The following is a 16047-nucleotide window of genomic DNA, read 5'->3' on the forward strand; positions in this document are numbered from 1 at the left end:
CGGCGGGTTGCCGTACTTTTGCAGTCGACGATTGTCGGACTGTTGTCGGAGGATGGCAGTGTGGTCTTGTGGTAAAGCGCCAGACTTGTAACCCCGAGGAACCGGGTTCGAGTCCACCTGATCACAGGAATTTTTATATTCCAAACTGCACTCCCCGTACGAGTGGGGCTCGTGCGGCGAAACTGGGCTATCTTTCGGAGGAGACATTAAGGGTCGACAGGAGTAACACTACCGACCTCTGTCGGGTTGCTTAGCTGCGAGTCCGTATTTTATTTATTATAAATTTTTTAAGACTCAAAATGGAAAATCCGGCTATGTACCGGGTTGCGGCTGATCTTACTGATTAAAACGAGTATAAGTTTAATAAGTTTCGTTAATTAATTTGACTAAAATTTGGGAAAGACCTTTTCTAAGGAGCTTTTCAGGCTTGCTTAGAGCTGCAAAGCTGCTTAGAAACGGTTTTTCCCAAATTTTAGCCAAATTAATTAACGAATCTCATATTAAACTTACGCTCGTTTTAATCAGTAAGATCAGCCGCAACCCGGTACATAGCCAAATTTTCCATTTTGGCTCTTGAAAAATTTATAATAAATAAAATACGAACTTGCAGCTAAGCAACCCGACAGAGGTCGGTAGTGTTACTCCTGTCGACCCTTAAATTTGAAATTGGTTGTCAAGCTTGGGGAGCTTGGGAGTTTTGGGTCAATAATACTGCTATCACTAGCTGCAATAAAATTAAAAAAAAACCCAACATATAAAAATGAGTACATTTGTCTGTGGGTGAAAGTGATTCTTACCTTTTGTCTGGCACTTGTTGAAACGCGAATGACAATTTGAACGACGCGTCGCGCGTCGTATGTATAGCGTCGCGGCGCTACTGATGCTATAGCTATCACCGCGCAGGCTCGCTCCACTTACACACACAGAGCGTCTCTGTGTGAGTACCCAGTGACAGTGTGCAGTATAATAGACGCTCCCTCAGCCTCCTATCCAACGAGTAACAACTCGATCTTTTTCCGAGAGTAAATCGGCCACGCGGGATGCTAATTACATCCATCCCACCCTATATAGTCCGTGAAACCCCTGATGGGCTTTCTTACGTGTTAAAAAAGGATATCTTTATCAATCTTATGTGCCTTATTATTTTGAGTTGTTTCTATTTCCATCGTATATTGTGTCATAATATTGTATTTTTAATAAAAATATGTAAGGAATACTTTTTTTCAATGTCGTCAAATGCTTCTTAAAAATGGGATGCGATATTATGCACAGTTCCCCTACGTAAATAAATCTCTTACGTATATTAAAATTTAGCGTCTTACCTGAGATGACGGCCAGAGGCGAGAGGACTTTTTTCGCACCTCTGAATTTAAAACTGATCGAGTGATCGCTTCTGCTAGGAGCTTGCTTATATATACTTGAAAACCCCCACCATTGAAATTTATTACTTAGGCTTACCCATAGACTTATAGACCGGCCCCTGCCGTAAGAGCACGCGTAGGAAAATAGACGGTGCAGACATAGCCCGTGGATATGGTCCTCTCTCTTTCTTCTGATCGCTTGGTGGGGATAGAAGTCTAGACTAGTGGGGACTAGTAGGGAATAGGGATGGGGGAAACGCACACATTGCTCGTCAGTAGATGAAAGGCAGATGGAGGGGAGAATAATGGCAAAAACATGCTGTATCTGTATGAAAGACCTTGGTATGACGGAAGATGTGACTTTTTATCGGTAAATATTCAATGTATATTATATTACATTATAGAATAAAGTTAACCCAAAAAAAACAACTGTTTTTCATATGTCTCCTCCGTGAGATTTGCAAGTAAAAATATTTATTCAAAACATTTTCTGCACATGCAAAAGAATATTTGGAGATTGTCGTTCTTTATTATATGAAAATAGTAAAATGTCAAAATGTCTTAAAAGATTTGAAAGTTATAATAACGATAAAGCTTGTTATGTGAAAAAAAAATTGTAAACTTATTTAGAACAATACAATTATAGATTCTGCTTTACGTAAACTGAAATGTAATGTAAATGTGTTTAAAAATGCCTTTTCCAACATATGCATGCGTTAGATTAGATTGTACGCGTAAATATTGCATTATGTTGGTTGTTATATGTTGAAAGCAATCGGAATACACTTACTAAATATAATTTAAGTAATTATATGGTAATCATTAAATAAAAAAGCAGAGGAGTGCATAACTCTTGAAAATTTGCAAATGATAGACAAAAATATTATAGATTACACTAACTATATTCAGTCATTACAAATAGTCGATAAGAAGACTGGTGGGGTTTAATAGACAGGGTTAAAGAGGTATTAAGAGAAACGAAGAGTAGAGTAAGAATAGGAAGAGAGTGTGGAGGTGCATTCTGGATGGCGAAGGGCGTGAGGCAAGGGTGCCCATTGAGCCCGATACTCTTTAACATACTGATCGCGGACTTGGAAGACTACATGAAGAAAGGAGGATGGGGAGGTGTGAAGTTAAGAGGGGGAAAGATTTACACGTTAATGTATGCGGACGATATAGCACTGATGGCAGAAGAAGAGCAGGACATGAGATCGATGATAAGCAGGCTAGAGGGATACTTGGACAAGAAGGACTAATATTTCTCATTAATTGACACCGACAAAATCAAAACACCACATATAAACAGGAAGTTACTATAAAGACTATTGATGATTATTAGGTTAAATTGACAAAACTTTAACTCGATTAATAATTAATTTATAATTAGATTAATAAATGCCGAATAAAACACAACTTATTCTGCGTTCTACAAAAAAATTGGTAAAGTTAATCAATATAAATATAAACATATAGCTGCGCAATTAATACATTTTATTAAAAGATAAACTCTGCAATGTAAATACATGTATAAACTTTGTTAATTGCAATTATGAAATACATAGGAACTTATAAATCCAAATTACAGTAATTTGAATATTTCAGGTAACTTAAAACTCACTATACACATATTGCATTTACATAAACTAAATTGTCAATACACGAAACATGCTTAGAAAATATGTATCCTATGCTATGAGATAAAGTAAATTTTAAAAACAAATACATATTACAAAATAATAATGACAGATATGGATACATTACTCTGACTTAACTCTGACAAAACCGTTTATATTTAATATTTTTATATTGAAGAAAACTATATCTGAAATAGTTTACAATTATTTTTTTACAACGGCATTTTGCTCGATCATTACAAAACAACTTTGAGCCGAAATTGTGAAAACGGTGCCAACGAGCCTCGGTCTCCTCTATGTTTCCTTGATGTTTCCTTATATTCATTTGTCTCTAAAATTATAAAAGTTTTTTTTATTAGTAAACATCAGAATTAATATTATATTTCAGAATTTCAAATTATATTTTATTTACATATACTTACAATGATTCAGTGGAAACATAGAATTTCTTTTTTGGATGTATATCCTCATCCAAAACATCGAGCGGTATCCTCATCTTTCTGTCGCCTATCCTTCTGTCTCTTCGAAACAGTCTGACAATAAAAGATCTTAATCTTCTCCACCAGCGGTTTCTACACATAAATTAAATATAATTGTCGAACTTTGTTACCGGCGAGTTGCCGGACTTTTGCTGCCGACGATTTTTGAACTTTGTTGTCAACGGGTTGTCGGACTTTGTTACCGGCGGGTTGCCGGATTGTTGCTGTCGACAATTGTCAGATTTCGTTTCCGGCGGGTTGCCGTACTTTTGCAGTCGACGATTGTCGGACTGTTGTCGGAGGGTGGCAGTGTGGTCTTGTGGTAAAGCGCCAGACTTGTAACCCCGAGGAACCGGGTTCGAGTTCACCTGATCACAGGAATTTTTATATTCCAAACTGCACCCCCCGCACCAGTGGGGCTCGTGCGGAGAAACTGGGCTATTTTTCGGAGGAGACATTAAATTTGAAATTGGTCGTCAAGCTTGGGGAGCTTGGGAGTTTTGGGTCAATAATACTGCTATCACTAGCTGCAATAAAATTAAAAAAAACGAGACATGATCGACGATTTTCCTTCTCACAATGTGTTTTATATACAAAAATAAACTCTTTTGTAGAGTTCGCGATGATATGCGGTAAATAATATTTTTCGTACTCCTCTATTTTTTCCCCCATACACAGATTTTATATCCTAAAAATAATGTTAAACTTGAAATCACTGCTATTATAGTGTACAGAATCCACTTGCAAGTGAACATGATTACTACTCGGCGGTCGACACCGATCTTTCGAAAAAAGTGTTTGTTACGATTTTATGATTCTCGTAGCCGTAACTGTATGTCTGCGCTCTTCTAGTCTGTGTGCGCTCATGTCCGCTATCTCCATTCCACGGCGTCTCACGGCAAATGGCAAGTGGTGGGACTGGTGGGTGGTGGGAGATCTCCAGATTGCATACTGTCACTGGGTACGCACACAGAGACGCTCTGTGTGTGTAAGTGGAGGGGGAGCCTACGCACGGCAAATCGCGGCGCGATTTCAAAACAACACACCTTACCATAATACTTTTTATATTTCTTTATTTTTTACAAATATGCGTTTTGTTTTAATATTTTCTTGATGTCCTAATTTTTTAAACGTCTTAAAGCAAAGTTCGAAGAAAAACATTGTACACATATATATGTATATAAGAACAAATCTTTTCCTGAAAGAGTAAATGTAATATTTACTAAACAATATCGTTCATTAATAGATTATGGTTTTGAAAAACATTTAGAAATAGTAATAATACTTTTGTTTTCTTAGTCAAAAGTCTAACGATTTAACGGTTCGAAGCAGCGACATGTTCTTAACGTCCGATGGCAATTCGTGTTCTACCAGTTCCGGCTGTCTCCTGATCGCAAAGCTTCTCAACGCACGGACACGAGTTGCTGGAAGATCGTCAGCTCTCTATGCAGGACGATCGTAACACGCATGAGACTTTCGTTTTGCACGGGCTGTTGTCGACTATCGATTCCAGTTGGCTTACCCTTGAACCCTTTTTGTCAAGCTGATCCGAGCTGGCGAATCGCAAGCGTTTCGAGGATTCGCTGGAACACCTCATGAAAGTCGATCTGACGAGGGACTTGTTCTTCAGAGAACTTCGAGGAACCAGAGGATCTGCTATGCTGATTTTCTTGCTACCGCCGCTTCGCTTACTCGCTCTTTCCTTGTTACGTTTGCTGCGTAATATTGGATCCTCTCCGATTAAAAAATAGGTTAGACGTTCGTCGCCCTTGATGCCCTTCATGGGAACTTTGCCACGTTCGACAAAAAAAATCCTCGTAGCTCATCAAGCAGGTGCTTTGTCTCACTACTGTAGTGAATTTTTAGCGCTACGAAAAAGTGAGAAAATCGCTATATACCGTTTAAACGGGATGTGTAGTCATAGTATTGCAACGTTATTTGTCTATGCTTTAATATATTCAGAGCGAAAGCATCCGGATCATGTATTTTTTACGAGGCTGATGGAGTCGCGGTTGCGAAAATTTGGTCAATTTAAACCTGTTATATATTTAATATACAAAATTGCAAGAATAACATTAAATATAATATAAATACGTATTTAATCAATACATATTTAATGAACTTCAAAAATAGGAGACAGTTCTATATTATATTATAACTATATATTATTACATTTAATGTTATTATTGCGATTCTCTATATAATACGAATATAAATACACATATACGTATATTTGCAAACAATAAAAGGTTCCCAGATAACATTATGGCATCATAAAGACGTTTAAAAGACGTCATAAAATTCTTTAGACGTCTTAAACAGGCTTCAAAAAGACGTAGTTTATACGTCTTTAGGACGTCTTAGGTCCCGATTTCTGACGTCTTTAATACAACAGATTAAGACGTCGTTTAGACGTTATTTTAAGACGTATTAAAATTGTCTTATTTAATAATTTTGAGACGTCCTTAATTTTTTTTATGTACAAAATAAATTATTATTACACAAATATTATAATATATTTTTTATTTTTAGATAAATGTAAAATTTTATTGTTTACATAGTTTTATACATATGTAGTCGTAATTTATACACATATCGTAACGGATACATGTGTGTGTGTGTGTGTGTGTGTGTGTGTATTATTATAGATTTACGACGATTACCGTTGATCATGGTTTATTCTAATTAAGTGCTTTTTAATATATATGTATATATATTATATAAGAAATATTAAAAAAAAGTATTTTGATTGCAAATGTGCTAACGCTGTATATGCTACATTTAAGATAAACGGACAAAATGCTACTTTTAAGTCAGTATTGACAATGTGAAAACAAGAGGGACTTTTTATAATTAGAGTGAAATGTGATCAACCGTGACTGTCATAAATATCTCAAAAAAAATACATGTATATTTTTTTAAATTTATTTTTTATGCTATATATTCACATGGTGTTTGTGTATATATATTTCTAAAGTGTATATACTTATAAATTGTGTGTGTGTGTGTGTGTGTGTGTGTGTGTGTGTGTGTGTGTGTGTGTGTGTGTGTGTGTGTGTGTAACATCTTTACGCAAATTTATATATATATATATATATATATATATATATATATATATATATATCTTTATGCGAATTTAAAACAATCTGCAGATTACTCGTCTGCATCACTTATTTGCTATTATATATATACTTATAAACAATTATATCTTATAATCTTATAAACAGTATGTACAGGGTGTGAAGCTAAAGGTGTTACAGACTATTATTTCTAAACCCTTATTTTAATTGTACACCTTGTATATATTTTTTAATTTTGACATAAAACATAATCGCAATGTAGCATGATTAATGCTAATGCTATACATATGTATAACACAGAAAAAAATTACAACTTATAAAAATTACAACATGATTGCGTTAAGTAGAAAATCTGCAAAATATTTGTTGATATGCGTATCTTTCTTTTAGTTTTAAGTTTTCGACAAACAATTCGTATGTACCCATCTGTCGCCAGTGTGTAAAGTGGTAGGATTTGCGGGTTTTTTGGAGTACTGTTGAAAAAGATTGTAACAATATGGAAGGAAAACTATTGGTATATATAATAAAATAGGTTTATACAGTAATATATTATCTACATATTTGATTTCGGATATCCCCAAGGATCTTTCTTTTGGTTAAGACGAGAAAAAATTTAAAAATTTTTTTGAACATCTCGTGTAATCTTTCCTTTGAAAATACCTATAAAGACAATAAATGTATTAATATATATGCTTTTTATAAAACTTATATTTAAATATGTTACGATAGTTATTTTACTGTTTATATACATACTTTGTACAGCTGATGTTGCTCGGAAGCAAGTATGTCAGCCAATTAAATGTAATCGTTGTGCTCGTTCATCTCGGACATAACCGAATGAATCGACGAGCCAGCCGCCGTCGGGAAACAATAAAACATTAAATAATAATTGTTTCACAGCCTGATTTTAGATCCCTGCATTCGGTTTTGCTTGTGCTATTATATTTTGCATTAATGTTTTCGCGCACCCCGAGATCTCGAGCTTCGCGCACTGCTGAGAGAGGTAAACCATCAAGAGTATAGTTATATAAATATGAGTTACGTCTACGAGAAAAGTGAATAACAAAACATTTAGAGACGTTAAGCCGAAGACAGTTATATGAGATCTCAACATATCTGGAGTACTCGCAACTCCTTGCGTCGCGTAAAAGAGTCACGGTCGGTCTCGCTCCGCGTGTACTTGGCGCGAGACACTATACACGGTCTCTTGATTTCGAGCAATCATAAACGTTACGCAAATATTGTATCGTCATCCGTTTACACATACTATCGTACAGCAACATGTGTATGATACAAAGATTAAAGTCTTCGTATATAATTTCGTTAACACACAATAAGTTCAGGATTGAATGTTGTTGGCACGCGATCTTTATGTCTATTCGTGAACAGATAAATAACGACAATAAAATCTTTCTTCGTGTACACAAGTCATCGATTAATATATAGTGATCTGTGGAAATATTAAATTGTGTTAACAATCATACACCGCAGAATATTTAAATTTATTAATTTTATATGTACAAAAATTGAATCCTTATTTCGTTATCGTAAAATATGTAATTAGCTGCATCGTATTAATATAATTTGATATAAAGCCTTGGGCCTTGAGAAATTCTACCGATGTCGAGCAAGCAATACAGAAATATAATGGCGCGAGCGTTATTATAATGATAAGTAATACATCATTGGTTGGTTCAGTTGGTTGTCTTCCGCCCCCACTCAGTTCGAGTGTCATAAATGTATTATTTTCCGCACATAATAAACGTGAATCCATTAATTTTCTTACAAGTAATATAAAATTCTCCAGTAATATAAAATGTCCAGTGTTCCCCTTTCGACAGAATCGCTGTTTTGATCCTTGGAAATATTCTCAATCAGTTGACAAGAACCAGAATGTTCCTGGCGCGCTGCACATTTGTTTCGCGGCCCCTTGCGAATTGCGCCGGTAAAATCGGCGCATGCCGCGCATCGAGCTATTACAAGATTGACGAGAACATCTTCGGGCTGAGCGACGAACAGCGAAAGGTTAGTAACCAATCGCGTGATGACGTTGGATCGTGCCAACGCGAAACGCGAGTCGATGGCTTTATCGCCGATAGTGGAATCTCGACCGGTTGCAAGACGCGATATTAGGATCCGATGTCGCGTCAGTGCGTCCGTCACTGTTAGTCCGAGAGGCAGCGACACTAATACTAATTTCTGTCCAATTTCAGCATGGCTAGTTTATCCCCCCCCCCCCCCCAGTATTTGTGCTAAGCAGCTATAAAGTATAGCAAAATGGCTGTCAGTTGTCGCACCACGTGTACAGGACCCGACAATAAAGTCTGAAATATGTAAAAAATAATGGTATACTTGACTTATATCAGCAAAGCTGAAACTTTTTGAAATATTAGTTTACTGCATAAAACGTAAGAAAAATGCAATCAGCCACCTTATCTCGTGTGCGGTATGCGTCAGCTAAAACGCATATGTAAACGTGTTAAAAAAATGTAATCAGTTGACTTATATCAGTAAAGCTAAAATTTATTTTAAATGATAGTTTATTGCATAAAAGGTATGAAAAACGCGGTCAGCCAGTCTGCGGAATGTTCAAACGTCTAACTGACGCAGCGCGGCAAGCGCGGCGAGTCGCACGCACCATACCGCGCAATATATTTCAAGGACTATTCTTCATGCACAGCTTATATCCGCGAAGCTGAATTTTTTTTTAAATAATAGTCTACTATATGAAACTTAAGAGAAACACAATCAGCCAGTCTGCGGATGTTCAAACGTTTAGCTGACGCTATGAAAGCTCCACCGCGGCGAACGCAGGAAGCATCGCGATGTTCGTATATTCGTTCAGTTCCCAGCGCAAGGGCAATTTTTGATTAATAGTCTTCGAACTTTTAAAGTTATGTAGAATACGATTCTTCATATAAAGGTATAAATTATAATTTAATTTAATTGCAAATTAGTGGATTGCATCAGTAAAATTAATGAAAGTTAATTAAAGAAAATACTTGGAACAGAATTTTAATAATCTTACAATTTGCGTACTTTTACAGTATATATGTTTCAGCAAATTTTTAACAAATTTTCTTATAAATAATATTTAGTTATAAAATAACAAAAATATTAATTTTAAAGTAGATATTAAAGTTCTATTTATTATTGATTCTAATAACAATTGAATGTTATTGTTCTAAATAATAATTGTAAAAAGTAAACAAAATTAATAACAATAAAAACAAAATCACCTTTAACACAAATAAAATATGTAAATGCATTTAAAAATGTGTAGCAAACTTTTAAAAGCAATGGACGAGAATATCATAGCAGGCTATTTGTTATGTTCTACTTTTAATTTTAATTCTTCTTCTTTTCCTCTCGATTTTTCTATATAACTTCGCAAATCGGAACCATTCCGCAAATATTTTATTCAGCTCTTCTTCTCTCACAACATGACCCAAAACGACTTCTGTAAAGAAAGACAAAATTCTTTCAATTATGTCCATTATGCAATATCTATACTAATATATAAATTCTTACGGGTGGTGTATGTTTGAACGTTATTAACTTAAAAACTAATCAACCAAATCTTAAAGTATTATATATGAAATAGGGGTGGAAAAAACTAAGAAATATAATAGAATTCAAAAAATTGCTAATAATAAAGGGATTACCGATTTCTGTCTAAAAAAATCTACTTGATTGCTCTAATTTCCGCAAATTTTAAGATATTAAGCTAAATTTTTTTTTATGGATGGAGTATCATTAAAGGTAGGTTGGTATTGAATTTGGCGAGAATCGGTGAAAGGGTTGCCAATTTTTGCCTAAAAAATGTATAAGTTATATGTATATGTCATCTTATAGAGAGTATCATTTAAAGAAGGTTATTGAATTTGGCGAGAATCGGTAAAAGAGTTCTAATTTCTTTATAAATTTTTGAATTTTTTGATAAATGTTTGTGGTTGCTCTAACTTCCGCCAATTTTGAGATATCGGGCTATTTATAATTCTATTATATTCAATTACAAAAGTAAAGGAGCATCGAGCCGTATAACAAGGTGTAAGCGTTAATATATTCCACATTAATATCAAAATACAAACGTTTCGGTTCAACATCTATTATATTCTTTACTCTTTTCTACCTCTATTTCATATATAATTCTTTAAGATTTGGTTGATTAGGAAAATTTGAACAGGAAAGTCACTAAGTACGACTCTTTTAAAGAATTTAAAATACTAGGGATACCACTAAAAAAACGCGTTAATAATATATAGTACCTCATAGGTGATGTGGAAAGTTATTGAAAATATGTGTTTATGAATCATATATTGGTGGATACAAGATTAGATCCCTATAGAACACAAATGTAATAACACAAAATCGTTAAAAAAAAAACGCGGGCGAAGCCCCGGGTAACCAGCTAGTATTAAATAAAAAATATATATAGGTAAATATACCTTTCATTACTGTAATTACCAATAATTTTTTTTATGGAAAAATTTTGTCCGTTTTCTTTCCAAAAGCATTTCATTGCACATTCATTAGAAAAGAACTTTTTTGCCAAAATATTTCCAACATGTCTTTTCGGCGAATCGTCTCCGATTTTCAGTATAAAAGCTTTCTGAAATAAAACGATTTTATTAAGTATGCAAATAGAATCAAATTTTTTTCAGTTGTACTTACATATTTATTAGGTACATATATATAGAGTTTTGTCATTTTTCAACCAAGCTTCGATTTTTTTAATAGTGTTAAAAATGAATGTCAACGGGTAGTTGTTCTCTAAGAGTGTCTATTACGAATTTAAGATTTTTTAAATGATATTTCGGATGTGAAAGTAGAAATACCCTGCGACAACTGCGTTTGACTCTCATAGCCATCCTATTACGAATTTCCAATTTCGAGAGTCCTAAATTATTATATTATTTTATTGAAGTTACGCTGGCTGCAAGGTAATGCGTCAACACACACGGTTTTTTAAATTTATCGCATGTACGTTTGAAGATCACATTGCCATTGTAATGAAACAATGGATTAAAGAAAAAAGAATCAACATTAAGAGTAAAATTTGAATAAGATTCTTGAAATTCTGTTTGCAAAATGACATCGTACCACAACATTTGCAACGGTATAAGCACAAACCTTTTTTCTCACATTATAACTCACAAAGAAAATTCAATCACCTAACAGACAATTTTATCAAAAAACTCGTTAAAATTGAATTGAACGATGCGCACAGAATGGTTAATCAGTCACAAAGACAAATTTTCCTTCTCACGATGTAACGATTTTTTCAGAACTCAAAGCATCTCATTGCAAAGATTTTCTCAATTTGCACATATAAATTTGGATAAAAAATTTGAATGGCTAACTCGAAAACATTTCCTGTCTAAAGTAAAAGAAACAAAACCTATACATTATGTCTATAGTGGTACAGGCCCTTCGTTGCCTGCTCACAGTAAGTCAGATACGTACGAAGTCCATCTGGATCCTTCCTCTTTCTCTAGTACTACTAAAAAATTTTCCCTCAATACTATTAAAAATAAATGGTTTATTAACTTAACTTCAATACAAATTCCTGAAAATGTTCAATGCCTTTTACAGTTAGGTAGAAATTTTTCTTTATCTATTAATGATAAGAAAAAGACTGTCATTGAATTCATTAAATGCATTGAGGGTTACACAAGGAGTTTACATATTGACAAAATTTTGAATATTAGAAACCGCTCCATCCCAATTATCAACAATCTTCTCTCCTTTTCCGTTAATAAATCGCCTCTTTATCAGGACATTTTAAATTCTCTCAAAGACACTAAATTATTTATGAACAACAATCCAAATATTGTTTTTACCAGAGCTGATAAAGGCAATAGCACAGTAGCTTTAGACAGGAATGTTTATAAAGGAAAAATCACAGATGATGTTACAAGACAAAAATACACAGGAGATGTTACAAGACAAAAATACATACACAATAATTTCCAAAGATCCGACTAAACAACTTACTACAAAAATTAGAGATACGCTCGTGAGATGGAAAAAGCATAAATATATCTCTGACGACAAGTATAAGCAATTATGGTGCAGTGATGGTATTCTCCCGAGGGCCTATGGATTACCGAAAATTCACAAAACAGGATATCCTTATAAAATAATTATCTCCTCTATTGACAGTCCTACATACTCATTAGCCTTTTTCCTACATAAAATTACTTCCACAAGTATACCAAAACCTGACAGCCATATAAATAACAGTTTTAAACTAGTTACAAAACTTAATAGGACACACACATTAATAATGATCATGTTCTTAATTCATTAGATGCAATATCGCTATTCACTAACATCCCTACTAATTTTGTACTGGAAAGTATCTCTAATAGATGGGGATACATTTCTAACAAGTGCAATATTCCTAAGGACGAATTCATGCAGGCTATACAATTAATTTTAGATTCAACGTACTTTACTTTCGATAACACAATATACAAACAAAAATTTGGTTCTCTCATGGGCTCTCCGTTGTCTCCCATCGCTGCCGATGGTGATGCAAGATCTGGAAAGTAGGGTGTTGCGATCACTTACATTGGTTTTACCGTTTTACTTCAGATACGTAGATGATATTGCTATGGCTGTACACTGTTGGAAAATTTTTGTAGTTTTGTTAAAAAAGGTCCTTGTTAAAATTTTTGTGTAAAATAATCAACACACGTGTGTAGATTTAACATATGCTTTCTATGTTAATTGAACTTAAAATGTAAAATTTAAAATGTAAAATTATTAAAATAATTTAAAGAATATGTTAAAGTAACACAATTTAAACGTATTTATTAAATGTGTTAAAATTTACAGAAAAAGAATGTTGACTTTACTCTATAACAGAAGTGGGAATAAAAATTTACAGAAAAAGAGTGTCGATTTTATCTTACAGTCTTAACTTCAACATAAAAGTTATGTTAATTGTACACATAATTAACGTCAAATTACGATCAGAATTACATTTCTTTTCTGTTGAAATATTTTAACATAGTATCGGTGTTACCATTTAACACATCCATATTATGTTAAATTAACACAAAAATTTGAGTGGACCGTTTTGGACATGCGATTTATGTTATATTTAACACAAATTTTCCAACAGTGTACTATTTAATTCGATTGACACAATACTACAGGTATTTAATTCTTATCACTCTAGGTTACAATTTACCTGTGAAATAGAAGGTGACAGATTAAACTTTTTAGATGTAACAATGATAAAAAACAATAATACTCTCGAATTTGATTGGTTTCATAAACCGACGTTCTCAGGCCGTTATCTTAATTTTTTATCGCAGCACCCTATTTCTCAAAAAAGAGGCACAGTTATGGGCATGGTCGATAGAGCATTTCTACTTTCACATCCGAAATATCATTTAAAAAATCTTAAATTCATAATAGACACTCTCTTAGAGAACAACTACCCGTTGACATTCATTTTTAACACTATTAATACTAGAATTAAATCTCTGTTAAACAAATGCACTCGTAAACAGAAAGAACCTCCACCAACGAACGAAGAGAGACAACGTATATGGTTTACAGTACCATATATCTCTAATATATCCGAAAAATTTAAAAGAGCTGTTACAGATGTTAATTTGTTGTTCTATAGTCTGAATGAACTTGATAAGTTTATTAAAGTGCAGAAGGATATTCTCCCTACCCAATCAAATAAAAATGTGGTGTATAAAATTTCATGTAAAAATTGGGACGCGTCATATGTTGGTCAGACGATGAGGCAATTAAAAACGAGAATTTCCGAACATCGTAACCATATTCGTAGAAATACAACAACCTAGTCTGTTATTACGGAACATAGAATTAATTTCGACCACGAATTTGATTGGGAGAACGTTGAAATCCTAGATAGGAAACGATATTTAGGAAAACGACTTGTTTCAGAGATGTCTCATATCAAGCTACAAAAAAATAGTCTCAACTTGCAAACGGATACAGAGTTTATGCACCATGCATACGTGTCTATTCTAAATAAATTGTAAACCATGCCCAGAAACAATTTGCGTCGTACCGCCTGACGTTGCCTATACATCGAATTTTTAGTTTCATACTGTCTTCATCTACACGTTTAGAATTTTATTGTTTATACACCGAATATTTATTAATTTTATTTTCTTACTTATTTGACCGACACGTTTTATAATTTAACTTGACCTACACGTTATTAATTTTCATTGTTTATACACCGAATATTTATTAGTTTTATTTTTTACTTATTTGACCTATACACGTTGTATAATTTGACTTAAGACCTCTTCCTGTTAATACCGTTTCGTGAGTCGTGCCGTCGGGATCTTAGAATTCCGTGTGCAGATTATACTTTTTTCTCTGTGATGTTCACACCGCATTTATATACCCGCCTCACTTGGCTTATTCTGATGCATTTGTTCTCCAGACTACTTGGTGAGTTACCATAGAATTTTTAACTAATACTTGGTGTAATAAGGGAACTATGTTTACAGATATGGATCTTGTAGTCTTTTTCAATTTCGTTTCTTGAAATCTCCAAGCAGGAAACTTACCACTTTGCATGGAGAACTGTGCAATATTTTAATTTTATTCGTCGTTTGATATCGCTGAAGATGGCTCGATCTATGAGCTGAAACGTTCGATTGTATTTCATTTGGAATGGATTTGGAATAAATCAGTGATTCTGATCATCTACGCACAGACAACTGCGTTTGACTCTCATAGCCATCCTATTACAAATTTTCTCGTATATGGACCTTTGATCGCGTATAAAGCTAGGTCTAATCAACCAAATTTTAAAGAATTATATATGAAATAAGAGTAGAAAAGACTGAAAAATATAATAAAGTTAGAAGAATTGCTAATAGATAAAGAATTAGAAAAATTGTCCATTTTGATAGAGCTAGACTCTCTATCAATTCTCTCTCTCAATGTCAAATTTTTATTTAAATTAAAAGTTTTTTTTGATTTTTTTAATGGATAAAGTATCATTAAAGGAAGGTTGGTATTGAATTTGGTGAGGAGATCGGTGAAGAGGTTTCTGATTTCTGTCTTAAAAAAATCTCCGTGATTGCTCTAATTTCCGCAAATATTGAGCTACTAATTGAATTTTAATCTTATATAGAGTATCGTTAAAGGAAGATTGGTATTGAATTTGGCAAGGGGGGAGTCGGTGTAAAGTGATTACCAATTTCTGCTTTAAAAATGTATAAGTTATGCATGTAATCTTATATAGAGCACCTTGAAGGAAGGTTAGTAAAAAAGTGTGCAAATTAGAAACTTGCATATTGTTTTCTTCATCATTACATCAGATCGCTATACCATTGCTCCTGTTCAGAGCCAGCTTGTTTTTAAATTACAGCAACATAATTATTAACAAAAAATAGTATGGCTTCCTCATAGAGGAAGTTTCATGAGCGAAATAAAATGATGAGGAAGCAATGTGGAAATTTCTGATCCATTAGATCTATTT

General features: G+C 33.7%; 1 protein-coding gene across 4 annotated transcripts in view; it reads left to right on the forward strand.

The window, feature by feature from the left end:
- LOC139824707 (isovaleryl-CoA dehydrogenase, mitochondrial-like) overlaps positions 1 to 16047 on the forward strand; it is a 76369-nt gene that overhangs the window by 55429 nt on the left and 4893 nt on the right. For 2 of the 4 annotated variants that reach the window (XM_071797249.1, XM_071797256.1), the window contains exon 1: positions 8426 to 8579. The exons of the other annotated variants lie outside the window; for them this stretch is intronic. In XM_071797249.1, the coding sequence (XP_071653350.1) occupies positions 8448 to 8579 (132 nt within the window). In that variant the 5' untranslated portion in view covers positions 8426 to 8447. Of the gene's footprint in view, positions 1 to 8425; positions 8580 to 16047 lie in introns of those variants that run through there. 4 annotated transcript variants of the gene reach the window in all.

The sequence above is a fragment of the Temnothorax longispinosus genome, chromosome 1, assembly GCF_030848805.1.
Source record: "Temnothorax longispinosus isolate EJ_2023e chromosome 1, Tlon_JGU_v1, whole genome shotgun sequence".
In the NCBI taxonomy this organism is placed as follows: Eukaryota; Metazoa; Arthropoda; class Insecta; order Hymenoptera; family Formicidae; genus Temnothorax; species Temnothorax longispinosus.